The sequence below is a fragment of the Oratosquilla oratoria genome, chromosome 23 (assembly GCF_046742065.1).
Source record: "Oratosquilla oratoria isolate Oo_2021 chromosome 23, ASM4674206v1, whole genome shotgun sequence".
Classification (NCBI taxonomy): Eukaryota; Metazoa; Arthropoda; class Malacostraca; order Stomatopoda; family Squillidae; genus Oratosquilla; species Oratosquilla oratoria.
In genome coordinates, this window is record NC_134799.1 from 37,329,803 (window position 1) to 37,355,692 (window position 25,890).

Genomic DNA, 25,890 nt, shown 5'->3' on the forward strand with positions numbered 1-25,890 from the left:
GACCTTACATACACACCACCACCACTAACTCCCCGCCCGCGAGAGTTGGAGCAACACTCCGCAGCGCAGCGATACTGAAATTATTTCAACTCTGAGCCGAAGTCGAACCCGGACCGCCGTAGTGGCAGGCGAGAACTCTAACCACAGCGCCAATATGTGTGTGTGTGTGTATTATATATATATATATATATATATATATATATATATATATATATATATATATATATATGTATGTATATATATACACACACACATATATATATATATGTCTATATATATATATATATATATATATGTGTGTGTGTGTGTGTGTGTGTGTGTGTGTGTGTGTGTGTGTGTGTGTGTGTGTGTGTGTGTGTGTGTGTGTGTGTGTGTGTGTGTATGTGTGTCAAGGACTACTATTACACAGGACGTGCGCACCCAGATCCCTGTGTCCGCTAGCGGAGGACATTGCTTTCTTTGTAACCTAATATTTTATATTGGACAAATATATCAAAACTAGAGACCTAACATTGTATATGGGACAAATATATCAACTATTGACTTATTCAATGCAATATAAGTTAATATAAACTTTTATAGTGAAATAAGAAACTATCTTTAAGGCACTGTTATGCTTTGAAATGCCAATTTCAGCCGGACTTGACAGGTACTATTGTATGAGGTTAGTGGACACCAGGGTTGGCGATTTTTTTTTTTTTTTTTTTTTTTTTAATATAAAAGATATACTTTTTTATATTTAAATCAGATTTATTTGATTTAGATAGATTTTTTTTATAGATTTTAAATGTTGTGGGATTGCTATCTGATATACGATCTTATTGCTAAAGGACATTTTTAGCATATCATTATAAGGAGCAATGTTATATAGACTTGCCACAAGTACACAAGGAACTGTATAAGCCGTATGTGAGGACGGTATGCTCATGTTCACTCGATTCCTCCAAGAGTTTTCTCATCTTGGTGAAATTTGCTGCATTGTCTGTCACAACACTTCCAATGTGACAACCAAAATCTTGTTCAGCCTTCTTGATCGAATTCTGTACAAGTTGTAGAAGATATTCAGCAGTGTGAGGTTTCCCTGATGTGTCTATTGTGTCAACTAAATAAATCTGACCAGTGGATGTTGTCAGAATGATACATATTATGGGCTCATTATGGATGTTAGACCACCCATCAATTGAAAGACATACAGTTTCATTATTCAGGTCATCTGCACTCTTTTTATATTCCTTTTCATACACAAGATCCAAGTACTTATCAGCAATATCTTTTCTGGATGGAGGAATATAACCTGGCCTCAGGCTCTGAACCATCTTGAGAAACTGAGGATGCTGAACAAGACGAAATGGTGAATTTGTAGCAAATACAATTCTTGCAACTTCTTTGTCGAGATTTTCCTTTTGAGAGGCTGAAGTTTTTATGATGAATCTGTCCAGAGATGTTGATGACTTTCTTTTAAATGAAAATGATTTAGCAGAAGTGGCGCCTGTGGAGGAGTCTGATAGTGATCTTTATGGTGGAGTCAGGTTTGCAGATAATTCAAGTGGAGCCGATGATGAAGGGATTGAAGCTGTTGATGCAGATCCTGAAATGGAAACAGGAATTTTTTAGCATATTGCAAAATTCATAAATGAATAAATAAATTAATGAATACAGTGTGATTTAGACTACTTTTGAGTACAGTAGTTACTTTTTAGATAAGATCATATTCACACAGGATATGAAATAGGTGGGCTTGGAATTCAGCCCACACAGGATTCAGTCCACTTTTAAATTCACTAAAAATAATAGGTTAGTTGGGTTAGGTTAGGCTAAATCCCTTTGGGCTGAATCCCATGTGGGCTGAATTCCAATGGAACCTATGAAATATATTACACAATGTTGAATGAAATGAATAACAATCATCTAGGCCCCAAAGTTGAGTGGATACAGTATATTATAGTGATATAGTCATTACTCAAAATTAGAAGTAATGAAATTGAAGTATCATCTCTTTAGGCCTTCACATTTTTATTGCACGTGCTCTCCATTGTTCAGCAAATTTATATAGTTGCGTATGAAAAGGGAGAAATGCACACAATATAAGTAAAATTATTTACCTGGGTCATCAATTTCTTCTTCTGTATGCTGTGGCTGACATTGGCATTTATCTCTGTGAGATTTTAATCTTGACACAATGCCCTGTAGTTCCTGGCTGCAGTCTTTGCATTTAGCTCGGTACCCTTTGCCAGAAGTTGTTAGTAGTTTTTCAAAATAATTCCAGAAAGGATTATTTTTTTCTGCCTGAAAGAACCACTCTGCCAGGTCCAGAAGACATCCTTCCTGGTTTATTCCAAAGCAGCAACTGACTCTGTGAGAAGCTGCTTACCTAGAACAAGTTTCAACAAGAATCTTGTTGAAACTTGTTGTGGGCTGCACAGTGATGTATACTAAATGTAGGCTTATACCGTTCCTTGTATACTTGTGGCCTGCTCCTTATATTGATATGCTAAAAATGTCCTTTAGCAATCAGATCGCATATCAGATAGCAATCCAACAATATCGAAAATCTATAAAATATATATATATATAAATATATATATATATATATATATATATATATACATACATATATATTTAAATCAAATAAATCTTATTGAAAAAAAATCTATTTTTATAAAAAAAAAAAAGCCAACCCTGGTGTCCACTAACCTCATACAATAATACCTGTTAAGTCCAGCTAAAATTGGCATTTCAACGCATAACAGTGACTTAAAAATAGTTTCTTATTTCACTATAAAAGTTTACATTAGCTTATCCTGCATTGAATAAGTCAATAGTTGATATATTTTTCCTATATACAATAATAGGTTTCTAGTTTTGATATATTTGTCCAATATAAAATGTTAGGTTACAAAGAAAGCAATGGCCTCGCTAGCGGAGCCAGGAATCTGTGTGCGCATGTCCTGTGTAATAGTAGTCCTTGATATATGTATATATATATATATATATATATATATATATATATATATATATATATATATATTTATATATATATATATGTGTGTGCGTGTGTTTGTGTGTGTGTGTGTGTGTGTGTGTGTGTGTGTGTGTGTGTGTGTACACACATTTATAGATAAAATAATAAAAAATACATAAGTGAAATAATAACAACATTTGATAATGATAATAAAGACAATAAGATAAGATAAGATAAGATAAGATAGAAGTAACAATACAAATTAGATATATTATAAAATAAATTGCTTAGATGTTTATCCATGTTACATAGTTTGCGTTATATAGATATTATATAGTTATATAGTTATGTTAGATATGTTTGTCATGGCACAAAATCTTGGTACCAGAGGACATAACTTCAAAATTCAAGTCCAGTACAGTGGAACTGATGTCAGGAAACGTTATTATGTAGAGCAGCGTTTCTCAACCAGGGTTCCCCGAAAACCTAAAGTTCCGCAAAAGGTCTTTAAGGGTTCCGCGAGAACAAGTGAGATAAGTTAATGCACTTTTGATTTTGATTTAATTTCATATGCATAATTAAACACGCACGACGTAATCTTGGTTATTGTAATAATGTAGTATAGACATCATCCTATCTAACCTATTATTACAATGAAAATAAAATGAGAAAGATATGGTATATGTGTTTTTTTTGTTTTTTGTTTTTTTGCGCAGGGGTTCCTTGAGACATGCAATTTATTTTAAAGGTTACGCAAGGGTAAAAGGTTGAGAAACGCTGATAGTGTAGAGCGGTGGAACTCGCTCTCTAAGAACAGTGAATGCCACTAGTTTGGACCGTTTCAAGTTACTTCTTCACAATGAACTCCATAACTCGTTATTCAATTCTACTGAAAAGGTTGAAATTTCCAATCCTAACTTCAGCTAAAACATTTTAGGGTACATATTACCAGCCTTACTGGGACTACTAAAATATTTGTCTACCTGAGTACCCTTGTAATGACGGGCTGCCTGATCCCAGCCATTTCGCTGTAAGCAGAGCGAGACCCTACCTGGTAGGTTGCATACAACGTGACGAAGCTAAGGCTAACCAGTTATCCTGGCAGACTTGCCAGCCAAGGGTTCGCTGTTCCATAATGCACCTCTACACATGTGCATAACATACATCGTGGGTTTTATTTATTTATTCATTTATCTATTTATCGACAATATTACTAGGTAGGAATGTATCACCTGGAACAAATGGGATAATTCATGGTCATAAGGATTTATTTACATAGTAAAATGATTTATAACCGAGTCAATGTTATAGATATTTTCTACCACAGGTAATAAATGGGAAAGAGTTAATAGTGGTGGTTTGTGGAAAAGGCATGTGCGTTCACATAAAGAAATAATATTGACGATCTGAACACCCATGTTTTACGATCCAACCACATTTTTCCGAGTATGTTTACAAATATGATGTCAATGATTAGTTATCTGATCATAGAGTATTGTTAATCGGGGCAATGCACGCACTGCACGCAGCTTACAACGATACTCTGTGCCTCATTGATCTAAGGCAGACTTTATGTTATTGCAACTTGGCGTGTTACGGTGTATAGGCAGATGTAAATCTAAATGCGTATGTGTCTCATCGGTGCGTCTGTCAGTAACCTCCAGTACCAACTAACATATCCAAGTCCCATTAAGTTTCTATGCTCAGCGACTGTCCACATGAAATACCATAACATTTACTGATACGATGAACATGGCCACTCTTCTATGCTCGTTGCTGCTTGCGAGTCTTACTATCTACACCTTATCTTTACTTATCATTCACTACAGGGACAACCTCACAATTGAATCGGAGGTGTGAGTGGAGGGAGAGCGGGTAAATGGAGGCTATTCAGTTGCCGGTTAGCATAAAATGTGACTAATTGTGCTACCTATGTATATATTTCATTGGCCGATAATTCTCACAAGTGTAAATGCTCTGCTGAAAATCTTGGCTGTATTTTACCTAATGTTTCAATAATGATAACAGCTGAAACAAAAACACTACAAAGCTCGCCGTTATGGCAGCATCATTCGTGTATATCGTATAGATGGCGCTGCAAGCAGTTGGCACCCGGTTTGTGAGGATATGTGGGTGGGTCGTGAGAACGCCATCGTGTCGTCTCTACCAAGTGCTGAGGAGTGGAGGTAAGACACTGTTAATAAGCATATAACATCATGCCCAAGAGTCGGTTGTTTGATGTCCAGATCGCCTTCGTACTGTCGTAGGTTTTGTCGAACGGATACACTCGCTCCCGTTGGGTTTGCACGCCACCCCATCCTCAGGGTGCTTTTGTTTTGCTTGCACCCCTCCTCCCGTGTTGCTGTTACGTTAGTTAAATACTAGATCACTCATGTCAACTAGGGCTGTGTTAAAAGGAGCACGGAATTAAAAATGAATTTACTGATACGGGTAAAATAGAATAGAGGTTGCAGTAATCCAATGCCCATTTGGCTGTAACAGCTGGTGTGGGCGGCATGGGAATGAAGGTAAGTGGTGGGAAGCAGTTGTTCAAACTGGTCGAGAAGTGGAAGGCTGACGATTGCAAAGCCACCGAGCCTCATTCACTTTCATTGAATGACTTTCCCTTAGTGAACAAAATCGCCTGACGCTAGCTAGGAGGAGCAAAGTAAAACGCAGCGTAAGATGTAATGAAATGTATTTAAATATTTTTCCTGCAGTGTGGGTGGTCCCACAACTAAATAAACTGGAATAAATGTTGGAAGTCTTTAAATAACAAGAACATTTTTAATAAGTATAAATAATAAATAAATAGATAAAAGAGAGAAACTCGTACGAACATAGTTTACATACCTTGCAGTGAAGACATAAAAATATAAAGATGATTCATAAACACGAATATGTAAAAAGTAAATAAAGCTTCACATGAGAAAGGATAGTTCCTGCTTAGCACCGCATCTTTAGTTGTCAGCTCAGATGACCGGAAGCTATGTGAATTGATTTATTGAACTTTAATTCTGAATGAATAAACAAATAAAAAAATAAAAAAATAAAAGAACACAAAAGTCTGCTTGCCACTTACTCAACTAAACACAAATTTTGCAAGCACTTGGTATTTTGTGTGGATATCCGTTTTCAACCTCGATGACTCACTCTAAATTGAATAACATGTGACATTAGCCACAAGATATGTAAACTAACAAACATATATAAATGAATAATAATAAAAAATATTACCTTACGCAGGGGAAGGAGAATAAACCACAACAATGATGCAAAATTGGTTGAAAAATGTCCAGCAGAATAAATACCTCATAGCTAGCGGTAGCGATGAGGGACCTTGTCAAATCTTATTTTCAATATAAATAAAGATTTCTGGCATTGGTACACGTTATTCTACTTGCAAAAAATCGTGGTGGATGGGAGTGGGTACGTGTCTTGGCTGGATACTTCCCATGAGGTGGAAAAGGCCCATGGCAAAGAGAAATATATTCCACTTGCAAGAAAATTTGTAGTGCCCGATTTACATTTATTAATTTCTGATAGTTGTGAGGGACTTGTGTGGTAATGTAACATATTAAGCCCATCAACACGGGGTTTAATTTTAGCTGGATAAAAACACCAGGGAATTAACAAAACTAAGAAGTAAACAGAATGTAAATTCTTTAATAATCTAAGGAGTGGAGGTTTCTTCCAGTCAAAAGAAGTGTCTGGCGATAGCTAGAGTAGAAATCGATGCAATGAACACATGATTTATTGAACAGTTCATTAATCTTCACGTGATTTACAAGGTTCAATCAACTCTTGATAACCTGGGCATTTTTATCGATGTTATCATTTTCATGGTCAACTGTACAAAGTAAGAATTAGGCGTTGAACATAGAGACTGTTCTTGAATAAGGTGGCGTTACACCAGGCATTTCTGGATAGCACACTACTCGCTTTTGTTACTTGCTTTGCATGCAAACGCGCATACGTCACACAGGGAATGTTTTGCTGATGACTTTTTGGCTAGCAGCTAGCGAAAACTACAACAAAGCTTCCTGCCAAGAATTCTCCAGCTATGCTTACGAACGAGTCTATTACTGCCGTAGTCAAATGAAAAACAAACACGTATGAACAATAATATGCATGCTCGCTTCTTTTTATGTTGTATGCATAACCCCAGGAATAGTGGCTCATTTAAGCATTCAAGTGAGTAGCAAAACTTGCCGTTAGTTCTTCCCAGCAAGTTATCCACTTTTCCCAGCAGGAAGAGTCAGTAGCATGCTACTGACATTGGATACCAAAAACAGAATCGCAAAAGCAAGTAGCACGCCAGCGAGGAATGCCTAGTGTGCTTCACATCTGCGGTTGTTATGAAGCACGCGTTCCTCTTGTTATTTGTTTCCATCCACTTATTTGGAACAGTTCTCCCAATATATTTATTTCACTTCGACCTCCAAACCTGCTACTCATATCCTTCACCGCCCTTTCTCATTCTCGTATTCATGTCTTGTACAACCACGACATTTTCTTTCATCCCTTTCCTTAGACCAGCTTCGGTCAGAACTCGCTATCCTCCGACGCCTTATTATCACCATCTACCATTCATTATTTTTATTTACACACAGGACATTCAACATTTTACAGTATTTTCCACCAAGTTTTAACGTTATCTCACAACTCTTCTGGTATCATGGTTTTGCAGTATCACTCCGCCCCATCACCGATTACCGTTTGTTTATGGGCCTCTTGTTCCGCTCCCCCTTCCCCTCCCTGCGGTACAGGGAAGTATTCTGGCAGTTCAGACGATGATTGTTTTCTTCTCCTAATTTTAAAGAGCATACGTGAGAGGGATTGGTACCATCAAAGTAGTCACCTTTTCACTATGCTCTTGAATTGTAGAGGCAGGTAACAGACAAAGCTAGGAACTGGAGACTTGAGGGAAGCGCAAGACACACGCGGTCAAATGCAAAAAATACATATTTTCGATTAATTATGCTACCGCACGTGATGTTAGAGTATCTTGAACAAAATTTTTCATTATCGTTCCCTCACTTCATTCGATTTCTTATGAAAGGACCTAGCATTGATAAGAAAATATATTAGAATTTTCAAACTATTATCGTATACATCAGTATGACTAAACTTTATTCTTAATTATTAACTCTAACATGTTGAGGAGTGCCGTCACATTTAACATTTTTATTTTGGATAACACCCGACATTTTTGCTCAGTGAGAAGAAACCTTGATTCATTCGTCAGTGGGATTAAGGCTATGTCGATGAAACAGTTGTTGTTGTTGTTGTCGTTCCCTAGACTGTCTGTCCGAGCAGTCCCGTCTCCCCAAGGAATGCCACAGCCGAAACTGGGTTTTCCCACAAATCCTTTATAGAGTGTATGTTGTGTTGTTTGCGTGCATGATTGTGTATAATGCAGTCTTCCATTATGTGTTGTATGGTATGGGGTGAAGTGTTACATCCTGGGCAGCTGTTCACAACACGGTCGTCCAGCCTCTTCTGGTAGCTTAGAAGTTACATATTGTTGTTGCATAGCGTATAAGAATTTTACAGGCTGTACAAAAAACCTAATTTCAGTGAAGCTTCTCTGGCAGTAGTTGAGATATAATTTCCCCTGATGATTTTTACAAGGTAAGCGTACAAGAATTCTTAATGTCTGTAGGGAAATGTATTCCATTAGAAAAAAAATGCTATAACTATTGAAGAGTGGTCAAGGAGGAGACACGCGGAAATCGCTGCGGTACCGCATAGTCAAGGAAAAACCGTGGTTGTATGTGAACGCTTTCAGTGACTTACATTGTAATTGAATCGCTGCGGTTCAGACTGCTAGTGTGAACAGGGCCTTAAGTTTTCTTTGTCCCAAACCGATTTATTAAGTCAGAATTCAGGTGTTCTACGGCAATTCGTGATCAGTGAGGGTTGCGGACCAAATGAAGGTCGTGTTTCTGAGGCTTATTGAACGGTTTCCGAAAAAACGGAAGTATGATAATCATAACGTATAAAACTAAAAATATAGTTTATCTAAATGACTGGTAATTAAAACTACATTTATGCACATTTTGGGTCGCCAGACCAAGCCAAGACTAGATTTAGTAAAAAAAAAAAAAAAAAAAAAAAAAAAAAAAAAAAAAAAAAAAAAAAAAAAAAAAAAAAAAAAAAAAAAAAAAAAAAAATCACTTGAGAAGGGCGTCTGGAAAATGTAGTTTTGCTCACAAGCGTAAAAGAAGAGCGCGGTCTAATGAGTAATTCATAAAGAGGAAGGAAAGAATAATAGTTACGCAGAACATCGTGCGACGCCAAGTGTTATAGATTATACTACATCAATCAGTTATTGATATTTCTATTAACATTACTGACAACATATTCCATAGAATGGATATTAATTAACTAGAATCAATGCAGAAGAGAATGAAAATAACACACGGGTTTTGAAATTGACCATCAGGGTTAGGCACTAATTTCCTCTCTGTAAAGACGAAGCATGCAGGGTGATCTAATAGAGGTATTCAAATAGGTCAAGGGCTTTAACAAAGGTGATGCAGGGAAGGTCATCATGTTATTATAGCAGGAAAAGATTCGTAGAATTTGATTTAATTTGGGCAAATTTAGATTTAAGAAGGAAATATGCAAGACCTGGTTTATCAATAGAGTGGTTAACGAGTGGAATAGATCTAGTGACAATATAGTGAGCGCTGAAACTAAATTTAAGAGAAAATTAGATAACTTTATGGATAGGGGTGAAAGGTGGTAAGGGGTATGGAACTGTAGGCCTCATGGTCTCTTGTAATCCCCTCCATTCTTATGCTCTAGTTTGTGTTATTGTGAGCCTCCTTCATTGAAGATTGTTTATTTTTTTTTTTCAGGATCGTTCGATGTGCCGTGGTGGCACATTCGGATTCATTCCCACCTCGTAAGTATACGATGGCTCGTGGATTACCAGTTGCCACAGTTCGATATGCACAACCTGCCCCCTGGCGTAGGCTAAACTCCACATCAGAATTAGATTGGTGTCCGAAGTAACAAGCACATCGAGTTAGAAATAGTGCATCTTTTGTAGCGGTGACCTTAGGAAACAAAATGACGCCCTATAGTATATTTTTGATATTTCTTTACTTTATTGTTCTTGTCTTTTTGCTTCCAGCTCTGTCTGGAGGTAAAATATATTCACTCTATAATTACCGTAGTGATATAGAGAACCGTATAATTGAGGATACTAAACAAGAATTCAGAAAAGTTGGCTCTATTCATCATTTGGGCAATTTGAGTATGGAGGAGTCCATTTATTACCACGAACAACAGTTGAAGGGGACGGTTGACCATCTCATTGTCGTCTTGGCGAAGAGTCCTCGAAACGAAAAGCACCACGTCCTTACTCAACTTGCTACTGAAGTGGATGCCAATGTTCGCTCTGTGTCCGTTTCCAAAGGGATGTCTTCTGGAATGTTCATTTGCAACACCTCCCAACATGAGTTCACCGAACTGGACATATTGTCCCGCTACTACCCCGTCCTAACAACCTCCAACAACGCCAGCTCGAAGCATTTCAACAAGGAGGACATCAAGCGTCGTGACTTCCTTGGTTGCCTCGGTCTTGCGCGGGAGGTGTCGGTGGCTCGTTACATGACGATCATCTGGGACGTGGTCGTGCCCTACCCGGGATTTCTTCGCACCCTCGGCGCTCTGCTGTCTACAAGAATAAACTGCAGCATTCGTCGAGGGGAGCTCGTTCCTGTTAACAAGGATTGGCTCTACCTGTCCCTCCACGAACCCGTCGCCAGCCGTGGCTTCGGGAGCAATCTCGCGTCCTTCCACGAACTCATAGTCATGGCCCTCTTCGGGATGATACTTTTCTACCTGATCTTCCTTGTCCTGGAGCCGGGACAGACATCAAGCACACGCGTTTTGTACTGTTTCTACGGCATCCTCTACTTCATCACGCTGTCACTTATCATAGGGAGACCCTATTTGACAGAACTTCGAAGATTAAGTCCAACACTTTTCCGGGTGTACCAGCAGCAGGAACCAACATATGTGTCGGCCATTACGGTTCCTACAGCGAACTCCCGGGAACTCACAGGTCTACTCCAGCAGACCAGATGTTCTAGCTACTCGCCTTTTCATCATGTCCTCGACCGGATTTCTAACACCTTAGAGAAGAGAATCCTGCTTGTTTCTCCTAGCCTTGTGAGGTATGTTGTACAAGATTTGTGATGTCATGTCGCGTTGCCTCGGTGAGACGGTAAGGCAGATTAAAACTAAATATATTCCCGTTTTTTGTGTATCGCGCTAGGTTGTGCTGCGTCTGTTATGCTCCTCTGATTGATTTTTATCTCCATCCTCCGTGTGTCCACCCGGCGAAAGGGAGAGTATAATTTTACTCTCCGCTTCCGACAAATACGTTCCTACCACTACTCATGAGTATGAACAGGATTCTATTTCTGTAACATCACCGTTGGCCTTAAAATTTCAGTGTCTTATATGATGGTATTATACTTATGGGCCCTTTTTTATACCGCTGAAAATAAGTTCATAGTCAGATAACAAACAGTGCCTTTTTCACTCAATGGATAAGAAAAGGGGAGCAAAACATGACTATTAATGGGGCATTGATCAAACGTTATACATGCATACATACACTGTGTGTAGACTGTAAAATGTTGAATATTAAACTGGTGCTTATTGTAATACATGTTACCGTTTATCTATTGTTCACCCACAGTTTGTTGTGTTGCTAGTTTATTGTTTATGTACTATGGCCTAGTGTACAGGTATTTTACCAGCGCACATATAATTTGTATTTTATGGGCATTTGTAAGTGTTTATGACACTAACGTCAACTTAGCCTTTATTACGTAAATTCGCCCTTGTAGCGTAAGTTTATGTAGTATATAGGACTATTTGTAACTAGTTTTACTTGTGTGCCAAATGTGGGGATTTTTTATCCAGTGCGGGGGAATTCACTGGTCTGTGATATACGAGTACGTGTGGACTTGGGCAATAATGCCGTGATTTGACCCATTTGTTGTTGCCAAATGTAAAATCCTGTTAGGGAGACATCTCGTTCAAGATGACTTTGAAGCTTTGATCCCCCATGCAGCGTAGTGATACTCTTTTCAGCGATGGAGCATCCCGTAACTGCATACTTGTATAAACGTATATGATGTGCTTTATTTAGGCTGTAAAGGGGATTTCAAGGTTTTCTTCAACGTCTGTCAAGAGCTTTCCTCATTTTGGGCAGGGCAGAATATTTTGATGGCGTGGATCTCCCCAAGGAGAAAGGAACGGAATACACGGTCAGTTTATTCCGTCTTGTATTTGTCATAGATCATTTATCTGTCTTTTTATTTATAAATGTATTTATTTTTGTTATTTTAGCATGCCTTGTATCAAGGATAGGAGTGACAGGTCACGTTTTCTTGTGTATTTCGTGACATAATCTTTGTACACAAATATTTTGTTAATAAATGGTAAGAAATATGTCGTTTGATTAATTTCCGCAAAAGTCATCGAAATTAAACTTTACATAAGTTTGAGATTAGGTGTTCGGATCCACTGAAGCTTTGTTTTTATACCTACTAAGGAGTGGTTCTTTCTTCCAACTGAAGCTTTATTAAAAATAACATTGGACGACACATTCAAGTTTCAAACGAAATAGTTCATAACTAGCCATAAAAGAATAGGTGATCTTACCATGTGAATGATAAAGTACAGCGTTAACTGAATAAAATCCTGGAGACGACGCACTTCAAAGAGAGGTCTTATATTGGACCTAATGTTAAATCGAATGACTGTTCAGGTTGGAATCGGAGTGCAAAGAGGTCGCCGAGTGTGTTAAATACATGCTGGATAAAAAAAAAAAAAATAGCTTTCAATAGTATTCGCTTTGGTAGATCTACATAAGCTTCCTCGGTTGATTTTTCTACCATTCATAAACAACATCCACGGGTTATGGCAGACCTTATAATGCTCCACACGTCTCTGTTCTCATGCGTCTTTCGGAAATCCTAATCCATCCCGAGGGATCCTTTTATATGCTCCAACTTCTCCCATAATAGAATGTGAGGTACCTTGTCGAGTGCCTTCTTTAGATCTTAAGTACACGCAATCCACCCAACCATCTGTTGCTGCACGTTAACCCTCTTCATGCATTTCTTGATACTCATGATCTAGTTCTAAGAAATGATGATCTCTTCAAGACCCACCAATCTTCAAGATTTTTTTCACGGGATTTTGCTATAATGATGGCTAGAAATATTGGTTTGTAGTTTAGTGATTTCTCTTTACTTCCTCCTTTAGTATATGTTTGTAATTCACTATGGTCTTGGATTACGTGTTGGGATAGTGATCGACAGCTACATCCGTACAGATGAGAGCTCAGACCTTATATATGCCCAATCTATAGTTCATTCCATGACCTTACACACACCTCACCAACTCCTTGCCCACGAGAGCTGGATTGCTGGCTCGAAGTACAGCAATGCTGAAATTATTTAATTCCTAGGCGGGAATCGAATTCAGGCCGCTGGATTAGCGGTTGCGAACGGTAACATTGCGCCGTCGAGCCGCACGCGCACGCCTGTGTTGTATCTGATTGTACAGGAAAGGAGCAACGCTCATTGGGTACCGTCCCCTACTCTCCAATTTTATCATGCCTAACCTCAAATACATGTGCAGTTCCAACTTAATCTATATCCTTTTTTCCATTTATTATATTTAGATATGAATTCATCTATTGTTCGAGCTTGGGCTATACCACCTAAGCTATTCTAAGTATTTATGCATCTATATGGGAAACCATTTCTGTACATCTTTTAGACATGTGCTCACTCTTAATTTGTTCCCATGAACTATTAAAGCCCTCCAATCTTTAATCAAAATATCTCCTCTGCAAATGCAATCTATTCCTTTTAGTGACCTGAATAAATCATGTCACCCTTTTCTCCTCGATCTTTCAAAGTTGGCAGACCCAGTACTTTTAGTCCTTCCTCATATGGTGCATCTGCCAAGCTGGGACCTGTTTAGTTGCTGTCCTTTGTATTCGCTCGATCTTGCTTATATATTTCACTCTGTATGGGGACCATATTACCTTAAATTCATTTGTTTGTGGTCTGGGTTATATTTTCATCCAAATTGTGGGCGTGTATGTGTGTGTGTATGAGAGAGAGAGATATTGTGGAATTATGAAGCTCTGAAACAGGGGTTCTCAACCTTTCTCCCCGTTACGCTGGAAGTCGATCAAACCATCGACCCGTACCTCCATTAACCTGACAGAATATAGAATGGTAATGTAGACTAATTGAGTATGTTATGGTACCGCAATGGATAAAAATTGTAATGACACGACATAGCGCGCACTTTTGAAATAGTAATTTTCTCTCTTCAAATTTAAAATTTTAAGTAATCTTTCGCTAGTCATCCAAATACCCTCAGTAAACTGCTCCGCGAACCCCAGGTTGAGAACCTTCACTGAAGGATCTTATTCTCACCAAGTCGTTGAGTTACTAAACAGAAACCCATAAAATGTGAACGACGATAGTGGCATATAACAAACTTTGTAGTGAAGCTTTTCAGTCTCCCAAACAGTACCTTTCCTTACAAGTATAAGGGTGGTGAATAGAAACGAAATATGGGAAATATTTATTTACTTTTAATGTCCTTCGACCTACAAACTAGACATCCTCTATCTTCAGGTGACCAAGACTGTTACTATCTCAAGAGCAACTCAATGAACACATGAATATGTCCATTGCAGTTCTACAAGGCAGCAGAAGACCAGCCCCTACTTTCACATCGAATTTTCCTACGAATTATCATCACCCCACATCAGCCAATCAATGGTGAAATCTTATCACTACTTTGGACTACACACGCTCAAGTACATTTCCCAGTATATTATAATTTTTATATAAACTTGTACTTTCCAGCCAGGGTAGAAGTAACTTTCGATACCCCGGTAGACTTAGCCAACTGGGAATTCACAACGGACGTTCACTGTACAATATTAAGCGTTTAAATCATCACTCGGTGATCTGTGGTAACAATTTAACGTTCTCAGTTAAAATATAAACATTGTGCTTTATTATAAAACTCTTAAACCTGCTACGCCTGAAGACTAGACTTATATAGGTTATAGCTATTTATGTTTTTGGTAAAAATTCCAAAACATATTTTCTTATGAAGACCAAATCTAAGTAGGTAATTGTTATATATATTTCTATATCATAAATATCTTGAAATATATTTCGTTAATGATTTTTATTATATATAATGGCACCTACGCGCTGTCACTGGCGACCGTTGCTACAACGGGGCGAGAAGATTCAAATACCTGGTATAATACCAAGTAATTTGTTTTTATACTATCATCTGGTGATCTATGGTAGTAGCTAATACTCCCAGTTAGAATCTAAACACTGTGCTCTGCTTTGGTTTATAATTATTATCCCTAAACTTGTTTCCATAACTAACCTAAATAGGCTGTGTATATTCAATAACAAATACCCAGAACCTCTTTTTCCCGGACAAGTATAAGTAGAACTATTGTTCCATTTGTAAAACATACATCTCGTATAAATTGTTTTTCCTTGTCACAGCAAATTCCATAATCATAATAACACTATATTCAAACAAGACGAACGAAACTAACAACAAACTTCATGACTGGGTTGATAGGGATTATTGGGGGCTGTTGGGAACAAGGGGGGTAGAGGTGGCCGCTGAAGTGACTGGAGCGTCAAAAGATATAAACACAAGAAAAAAAAAGAGAGAAATAATATTGGACAAGGTGTGAGCGAGCTGATTTATTCCAAAATTGCAAGCATATACTTCAATTATCTCCATAATATCTCTCCGAAACGAGAAGTTCAAATAGTGTTTTCGTTTTGGGGCTAACGACTTGCGTGTGTTGAGCAGTGGGAGGATTTATAATCCTACATATAGGGCATGCTAAAGGGAAAGAAAATAATTTGCTTCAACATTAATGGGGAAGAGGGTGGAGGGGGGCAGCTTACGTCCCTCAAATCCACGACACCGCCTCTGACTACCCGCCATTTTACACTTCCCTACATAAAAACGTTCGCTTATTCAGTAGCACCTTTGTCAACAACATATGAGTGTACGGATGTACTTTATTGACAAGGAACGAAGTGCAGCTTTGGGCTAAGTGAAAGGCACAACAAAACAGCACATACCATACTATTCGCATGCCATACAGTTGGAGTATCTTCATACGGGACTACCTTATGCCGAACTAACCTCACACTGGCATTTTGAAAGACAATCTATTGAAAATATATGAAAATTTGTCTTCGGCGAGAAAAAAAACTAGAGGTTCTCAGAGTGAGGAGAGCAGGAATGAAAATATTGAACTCCTGCAATTTACTCAAAAAAAAAAAAAAGCAATATCGTAGGTTTGTGCACCCTATCCTGTGCATATATTTAATTGAATGCTAAGGGAGAGTAAGAATATGAAAGCTCTTTGTGATAAGACCAGAATAAACAAAATTAATGGCGTTGGAGTTCACACCCTTCAGAACAAATGGAAAAAATAGAAGATCCACACGTGATTGAAAGAAAAAATGTTTGAACCTTGGCTGGGGTTAGATACTAATCGGTGACAAATACAAGACGTATGATAATTTCATGTATGTTGCTTCAACAACAGCAATTTTATGATTTCCCCATTCATTTGGGAGTGATGGATAGACTTACAAAGTTGAGTTGCAGAAGAGAAAACGTATTTGCCACTGAAGAAGAGGTATCTTTGAGTTGTGAAACGATATGACGAGATAAAATAAGTTTCTAAAGCACCGAAGGAAGCAATCTTTTCTGCTTGAAGTGAATGGCTGGGGAAGCATTGTTCGTTTAGGAGATAACTATTGAGATTTTTTCCAGATACATTTTAAGAGAGCTTTTGTAGAATGACGTGAAAAAATACAGTGTAGTATAAACTACCTAAGAATATATTAGATTAGGTTTGTATTGGTAATTTCCACTCCTTCCCCATCTCCACTCACTGCATTTTGGTCTTTTTTCGTTCATTTCCATGAAGAATAACTAATGCAACAAACATCTTCCTGACTGGACACCTAGGAAGTCCAGTGAAGAGAGACCAAAAAGGTGATGACAGGAGGAGGCCAAGAAGTTTGCTAGAGCGACATGGAAAATGTTGGCGCTTTAAAGTGGTTTACGAAAGAGGGCTTTATTCAGCAGTGGATTCAAGATAGCTGATGACAGAAGAAAAGGCCCAAGTATTTCATGAAAAGACTGGACATACCTGCGTTCCTTACCAAAAGAGATTAAGCATGTAATGTCTCATTTGACGATTAATTTCCCATTATACTTTGTCTATATACATGCATAATATAACTAAAACCACTTATTCTGGCAATATATTCCATCTACCCAATACTCAAGTTAATATTTTTTTCGTACATCCTTCTCGTTAATTTTTATTTGCACTATACTCTCACGGCCTCATGTTTTATTTTTCGATTTGTGAAAATAGTTTACCTTGTCTAACATTTCTTCCTTTTAAAACATTTATACAATGTGATCATGTCTTCTCTTTCCCTTCTTTCCTCGCATATTGACAATGTCAAAATAACTTTGCTGGTATATATATATATATATATATATATATATATATATATATATATATACACATATATATATATATATATTATATATATATGTATATATATACATATATATATTTATATTATATATATATATACACACACACACACACACACACACACACATATATGTATATATATATATATACATAGATATATATGTATATATATATGTATATATATATATATGTATGTATATATATATGAATGTATATATATATATGTATATATATGTGTATATATGTATATGTATATATATGTGTGTATATATGTATATGTATATATATATCTATAATGTGTGTATATATATATATATGTATATATGTGTGTATATATATATATATATATATATATATATATATACATAGAATGGTTCTCAGTGAACAGATTAACATCTTTTTAACCATAATTCACTTTTAATTCCATGTCATCGCAGCCACGTATCAATTTCAAATATATATGCTTCTTTCGAGCTTCTCAGTCTCGACTGCGATGGCATGGAATTAAAAGTGAATTGTGGATGAAAAGGTATATATATATATATATATATATATATATATATATTATATGTATATATATATATATATTATATGTATATTTATATAGATAGATATATAATATATGTGTGTATATATGTATGTATACATATACATATATATATATATATTATATGTATATATATAGATAGATATATAATATATGTGTGTATATATGTATGTATACATATATATATATATATATATATATATATATATATACAGTATATACTGTATATATATACTGCATATATATGTACATATATACATACATAAGTTATGCCAAAGTGTAAAGTTTAGACACTGGATATCTGAGGAAAGAAGTGGACGAAGAGGCAAGGGAAGGCGATGACTATGAATGGAGAGAAGGAAGACTAATTTCATCACGAAGTAAATCGAGGAGCCCAGGCACTCCGTCCACACGACGGCCCTTCTTCCGAAGTTCCTCCAGGCGTTTCTCGAAGTCGTGTTTGTCCATGCCCAGTGTCCACCAGAGTCGAGTGCAGAAGTGAAGGAAAGGGATGTAGAGATGTGTTCCTATGGAGTCATTTAGACGGGATTCGAATCTGGGAAGGGCGAGTTTGGCATACTCGTACGCCAGCTCGTAGTTGTTGACGGCGTGGAGGCAGACGACGAGTTGACAGAGAACTCGTAATACCTGCTCGCGGTCGTCGTGCAACTTTGCCAGGAGCCAGTACATGTTCTCCAGTATAGGGCAAGCCTCCTCGAACTCGGAGTGCAAGAGATGTCGGTTTATATCTTGTGTATCTCTTTTGTAGAGGAAAGTGATGAAAGGTTCCGAGCATTTCAGGACGTCGCGAGAATAGATATAAGCCAGAAAGAGCTCGAAGGCACGACTTCTTTCTGCAATAACTTCTGTCTTGAAGTTACCTGTAGTAAGAAAAACATATATTGCATCAGAAAACCAACCTTACTGGCAAAATAAACATATAAATGAATAAACAATTAAAGGAAAAAGAGAAATGCAGCACCAATGCATTTTCCTTGCACACGACCCAAAATCAACACAGCGCAGAAAACTGTAATTTCTCTTCTAAGTGATCTGTGGGCCAAACCGTGGGACTACAGCATACCTTGGGTCCGCAGGTCTCCCACAGAAACAAAACTGAGGCAACATTTTATATTTATATTTAGGTTCTTAATATAATTCATAATTTCATCAACAACATAATGATTTTAAACTATTATATTTGACAGGTATTTGTAAAATAATACCCCCGAGAAACCTTGGTTCAGCATGGCGTCACTTATTCGTATCCCATGCTTTGTCAAGGGGATTGTTGCCGACGACTATCCTGTATCTTTGTATAGTCCTTACCGACTAAGACCTTCCTCGGGAAGACCACAGGTGCCATAAGGGCCGTGTACGACTTCCGAAGGGCCGTGTAGAGACTTAGGAACTCTGAATAGCGCCTTTCTAAAGCCGCTGGTCCTCCATCACTTTCAACGGCAACTCGATAGAGCTGCAAGACAAGAAAAGAAAAACAAACATATAATAAACATCAGGTGGGCTAAGGAAAAATTTAATTGGTGCTGATTTTGTAAAAAGAGGTCTTTATTAAAACAAAAATTGTTGTCAAAGGTACCAACACAAATTTATCACAAATTCCTTTTGTTTTTCATATTTCTAAGTTGAATTAACAACGATTTATTTCACGAGGGAATAAAACATTAAGGAGACTTTTTTCTTTCTACATGAATCAAACCGTCTTTCGTAGCAGCTTGACATTGACTAGGGGCCAGTTTCTGCCCAAGTGGAATATCATGATTGAAGGCTTTCATTTCTTACATGCCTACTTTACACTTATGAATAATAATAACAAGTTCTACTGAAAACTAATCTTCATAGATGGTGGAGGGTTTCTCTAGGCTGGATAAAATCGCTTGGCAGTAGCCATAATATTAAAAAAATGACAAAGACAATTATCCCAATGGGTTAAATGTGCTGCATATATATAGGAGGACGCTGCACCCTAAAGAGGACCGCTCACTCACTATGGAAAACTCGTTCTCAATGTGTTCACCGTGAATACATTGTGAGCAAATTACTGTGAACCCTTTCAAAAATTTTTTTAGGGTGAATTTGATGATAACGTTGGTGTTTTTCTACATTGCTGGCGTGTGATTCTCTGAGACCTCGGAAGGGGCCGGCCAAGGTGACCTTGGGGCCGGCCATGGCTCAATGGCAGCGCGTGTCTAGTAACAGCGTGGGGATTTCGGATGTATGTATCCTGGGCACGGCGCAGAGGTTAGGAAGAGCTTCCATCTGCACAATGGGCTCCAAACGCTGCTCACCTCGGACCTGAGGTGACCTCATCTCCCTCTAGGTATAGTCACTGAAGTGGCACTCCGTGGACACCATATCTCCTGCGTTCATGTATGAACTGTTCCGGACCACCTGGAAGGCTGAGGTCTGGGCGGGTACCAGCCCGCAAACCACGATAGAAAAAGATACCTGTGAAGCCTGAACTTTTCTTATTAGTTGATGTGTTGTCCGAGATGTCGGACTTCAGGTATTTTTCTTTCTTGAGTGTTAGTGGTTCGTGGCTTCCTTGGGAATCAATGTCCAGATACATCCGAGACGTTCCGGGTACTTACCCTACCAAGCATGATGATCTCCGTACTTGGGTCAATTTGCTTCGGCGACCTTTTGTTTAGAACCTCTCGAGGCTTCTGAGTCTAGTGACGGTTTAGTAGAGGTGTTCCTACTACATGATGTGTGAAGTCTTCCATGAGATATGGATCAGAGAAACTCAGATTCTCTTTAGACTTCACATATCATGTAATAGGAACACCTCTACTAAATTTGGTCACTCCGGGATCACCAAATGTAGTAGAGGTGTTCCTACTACATGATGTGTGAAGTCTAAAGAGAATCCGAGTTTCTCTGATCCATATCTCATGGAAGACTTCACACATCATGTAGTAGGAACACCTCTACTACAACGGCAACTGCATATCTTATAGTGGTGAGGAGCTTGGCAGGTGACCCCGTAGTATCCATAGCGTTAGAAACGGAAACATATTAGGGGTTATGAGAATACCCTTTAACTCGGTACTTCTATGAACACTTCCACACCTCGCGTGTGGGCACGTTTGGTAGTGCATCTGGTAATATTTTTCACCCATGGTAATGGCCTTCGTGTACTAGATCCATTTTTAACGGATACTTGGTGGCGACAAATTTAGTTGGCTTCTTTGCTGGAATCAGTTCTTCTACCAAAACTGTGGTGGCCTTTTCAGGTAGTTCAAGCTTTTTTGGTCCTTTCGTGTAGGTATATATTTTCTGGGGTATGATGATAAGGTGAAAAAAGTGTTCGCTTTGTCCAGAGCTACATTTGCAGCATAGGATGTAGCACGGGCTTACAAAGCAAGTGCTTTAGATCTGGTGAGTATCCTCCGTAGTGGACATTAGTGGGAAGGGGTTTGCTGAGTTCGGGATGGTGTTTTGGAGTACTCAGGATGGGGTTGCAGACTGGCACTCTTCCTACGGTCCACCACCTTGAGCCGCAAAGCATGTATATAAACTCTGCATGTATCCAGTATGCTCATTCCTTTGAGAAAGTCAAAAGACGAAACGTCAGGAATAAACGCTTCACTTCCAGTCCATGTTTCCTTTGCCGTGTTTATGCAAACCGGATATCTCAGATTGAACATATTTTGGTTTCATCTCCGTTTTTCACCATCATTTACATCGTTGTTCGGTTCATCTGATTGTTTTTCCATAATTTAAATCGACTTGGGTTGTAAGCTGTGGTTCTCATTGGTTTTCTTCTCTTGTCACTCGCCAAACGTCTTTTAGTGAGTCCTTTAGTTTACATATTCTTGTTTTTCCATGTACCTGTTTATGAGAGTTACTTTGATAAACTGATTTATATCTCTGGGACTGCCAGACTGAACAATATAATAATTATTTCTAAAGAATGTAGGGTAAATTGTCGAATTCCCACCGCCACACTGATCAACTGTAGAATCTCCACCCCAACTACACTCAATTGTAGAATCCCCCACACATACTGATCAACTGTAGACTCTCCACCCTAACTAACATAGGTTAGGTTTGGTTTGGTTAGGTTAGGTTAGGTTAGGTTTGGTTAGGTCCGGTTAGATTATGTATCACGAGCCATAAACGACCGTAGAATGTTAGGTTAGGTCAGCTCATGTTATGTATCACAAGCTATAATCAACTGTACAATATCCACCCTAGTAACACTCAATTGTACAATCTCCACCCCAAGCAAGCAAGCAAGCAAGCAAGCAAGCAAGCGCGTGTGTGTGGGGAGGAGGATTTACAATTGTTTTTAACCTTGTGATAACCTCAGTCGCAGCCAGGAGCCTTGTGGCGCGAGCTCAACATTTTTTTCTCGTAATACTCGTAACATTAGCTACACGTCCTTTCGTTGCAGAAACTATTTGCTGGGCGTAGTTTCCTTTATCTATGAATTTATGGCTTGTGGCTTTTAACACTGCCGTAAATTTCCAGGGGAGAAGTTGCTAAAGGCAATTGGATGGAGCTAGAGCTGGCATTCACCTAACCCACAAATTGGTATGATTTTTATTTTACTCTTTATCTATGATGTTTGTATGAGTTCGTACTCTGGTACATATCCAAAAATATGATTCAATTTCTAGTTATAATCGTTGTAGTACATAATTGCAGCACCATTAAGTTTTACAAGCGAAGTTATCATTTCAGCTCTATCACCTCTCAAATGTCTGACCCTTCCTATTCCATTGCCAAAACCTTAAACAATCTTCTCATTACCTACCTGTATGTCTCTACAACATACTGTCCCGTCGTACTTTATTTTCATAATTTTTCATATTTCTTTTTGTACCATAGATGCATATGCCTTTCGTATTAAGAAAATTGTCCTAAATTTTTCCTTTTCGTACCTTCGAATCCTCGTAGATCGGAGCTTCGCATAAAGGGGATTCGCAATATAACTCCGGGAAGGTCAAACACCCCACGGAATACAGTACACTGATGCACAGCGCTAACACACACCTTAACCTCTACGTCTTCCACGTTTATCGTATATGTTGTCTCAGATTTTTTTATTGTTTTATTGGTGCAATTTAACTTAAGCTATTTATAGTTTGCTTAGAAATGGTTTTCAACGTTGAACTGAGAATAGAAATATCTCAATAGCAATGAAAAATATTTACATTACGTTATATTTGCAAATTACATTATTTTCTCTTCAGAAACAGATGATGTAATGAATGCTCAACAAGGATTCTCAAAACAGGCTTGAAGACAAATAACACCAAAGTAATGTTTACCTCGAAAGTTCAAGGTAAAGCAATTATAATCGATAGTGAGAATCTTCGTGAAATTGAAGAATATAATTACTTAGGGCATATGCTAAAATGAGATAAAAAAAAGAGCATCACAATTGGTTGCAAAAATATTGGTGAATACAAGAACACCATTAGAGGTTCTTTATTTACATCTCTGAAACGCAAACTTTACAATCGTTGTATATTGCCAGCTATGATCTACGGACGTGAAACTTAGAAACTGACGAAAGCGATGGAAACACAGTTAAGAAATGCACAAAAATTATGGAGAGATCGTTGCTGAGAGTAATGCTGATAGACAAGAAAATGGCAAGTTGAATGAGAGAAAATCGGAATGAAAAAGAGACTGGGCAGGTGGAAAAAAAATGGAACTGGACAGGGAACTTAGCTAGTTAGAAAGGATAGTGGGAGATGGAGGAAAAGTGTCACTGAGTGGACGCTGCGAGACGGGAAACATGGAAGAGGAAGACCAGACAGAAAAATCACGAGGCCAGATAGAAAAGTTTGCATGAGTGATGTGGCAGAGTTTGGCGCAGTCCTGCGACTCATGAACGAATTTGGGGGAGGACTTTGTTCAGAAGTGGACTCCGAATGGCTGGCTGATTGATAAGAATAAGGTTGTTCATCCTTTGTCATAATCGTGACATGCCTGTGGTGCTTTCTTCACTCATCCATACGAAGGAAGATTTTTTCCTTTCAATATGTGTTCCACTTTCTGCAGTCTTCATTGGGGTTGATTCCACTTTATCCAAGTCCTCATAACTTGATTCTGCCTAATATAATGCGCCATTGTATATGATGCCTTCATGGACATCTTGATAGGATTTTGGGGATCATCTTGAGGGAAGAAGTTTCCAAAATAACTGGAATGAATTAATACGAATACTTTACTATAAAATAACATAAAATTATAATTTCGTCAATTTACTTCACTGACGTCACTGAGACACAACTGCTGAAGCAATACATATTGTGATAAATACTTTTATAAAGAAGGTAGACAGTGCATACCTTTGGTACCATTCTCCATATTGCGAACTGAAATTGGGCCGCAACTCTGTGTTGCTCCATGTCAAAGACTGGATGAAATACTGATCTTTCCTTACCCATGCCCATTTACCATGTCTAGTATCTGAAATCATAGTTGATACCCGTTAAAAGACATGAAAAATACTTAGAAACTAATAATTCATCTGAGAACACTATTAATAATGTTTAGATATTAGATATAGTTTCCAATCAATAATATAAGAAGTCACAACCAAAAAAAATATCTTCAACGTATCCAAAACTCTAAAACATTCTGATTACATTTTTGTCCACAGTCACTTTAAGAGATGGTATTAGAAGAATAATGTAACAGTTAAAGAAGCCAAACAATAATAACAAATAGATAAAGATAATTTAATTTGTGCAGCTTTACTATTCTAGACACATTATGGCATAAACAAGCAAGAATTAGAAAGATGAAACTAGAAAGGCAATCTCTGAAGTTTTAACCACCCCACGTTTATACACAAATGAATAAAATACATCTACTAAAAGCGATTAGAATCTTTAGCTTAGGATTGTAATACATACTCCGTTTTAGGTTCTGTCGCTGTTCTTAATAACGCTACCTGAAAAAGTCTATTTCATAACTTCTTCAAACGACTTTGCAAAAAAAAAAAAATATCGTTTGGGTTTTCATGCAGTTCTATGCACTCATTTAATAACAAACCAAGTAAATGGAATACTGTAGCTTATAATAAGGTAATTAACGTTCAACATGTTTAACGAATGAATGCAAATGGAAACCCTTCAATATATGACATTCCATGTGAAGACTTTTTCATTGTCAGAAGATGCCATGTGTCCTCACAGTGTCCTTTGAAATAAGGAAACAAAAAAGAAAAAAAGTTACAAATGTGGCAAGATACACTTACCAAACATTGAAGAAAGTGGAACCGTTTTGTTGAGCACTATGGATTTGGGGTTTCTTTTGCCAGTGATAATGTTCTATTCCTCTGCCATGTCTGTGTCAAGAATTCCCTAAACTCCTCAGCTTTACCCATCCCAGTAGTGCTTGAAATATACCACTGAAAATATATTAGCATTGAAGAGGTCCCTTTCACACACACAAAAAAAGAAGTATGACAAAAATCAAAGGATGTGAAAACATATCAACCAATAAATTAGGTCATAAATAAAGGGCAGTAATCCCGAGTTATGAGTTAAATACCTTTAGTGTTTTCGAATATTTCTCGGCGATGAGTTAGCCTTGCAAGCGAAATGTTTCTGTCACTGCAGAAAAATACTTCTTTGTTGTCAGTCTTTCATTTCGACTCAAAGCCAAAGGGATTTGCATCCGGTGAGGTGGCGCCACATTATATCTGATATTAGTTACCTCATTTTCTATCCATGTGATTAGAATATTTAGTACTGCCGG

General features: G+C 37.7%; 2 protein-coding genes across 4 annotated transcripts in view; one reads left to right on the plus strand and one right to left on the minus strand.

Moving 5' to 3' along the window:
• Window positions 1-5,036: 5,036 nt before the first annotated feature.
• Window positions 5,037-25,890, plus strand: part of LOC143038073 (14 kDa phosphohistidine phosphatase-like) — a 50,956-nt gene continuing 30,102 nt past the window's right edge. The window contains exons 1-2 of one of the 3 annotated variants that reach the window (XM_076206988.1): window positions 5,037-5,148; window positions 9,829-9,875. In XM_076206988.1, the coding sequence (XP_076063103.1) occupies window positions 5,052-5,148; window positions 9,829-9,875 (144 nt within the window). In that variant the 5' untranslated portion in view covers window positions 5,037-5,051. Of the gene's footprint in view, window positions 5,149-5,332; window positions 5,491-9,828; window positions 12,443-25,890 lie in introns of those variants that run through there. The other 2 variants (XM_076206986.1, XM_076206987.1) reach the window with 2 other exon arrangements.
• The window catches only part of Snx21 (Sorting nexin 21), a 30,831-nt gene continuing 23,349 nt past the window's right edge, over window positions 18,409-25,890 (minus strand). Inside the window, exons 3-4 of the mRNA XM_076206993.1 lie at window positions 19,477-19,621; window positions 18,409-19,028 (exon numbers count right to left, since the gene is read on the minus strand). Of these exons, the coding sequence (XP_076063108.1) occupies window positions 18,490-19,028; window positions 19,477-19,621 (684 nt within the window). The 3' untranslated portion in view covers window positions 18,409-18,489. The remainder of the gene's footprint in view (window positions 19,029-19,476; window positions 19,622-25,890) is intronic.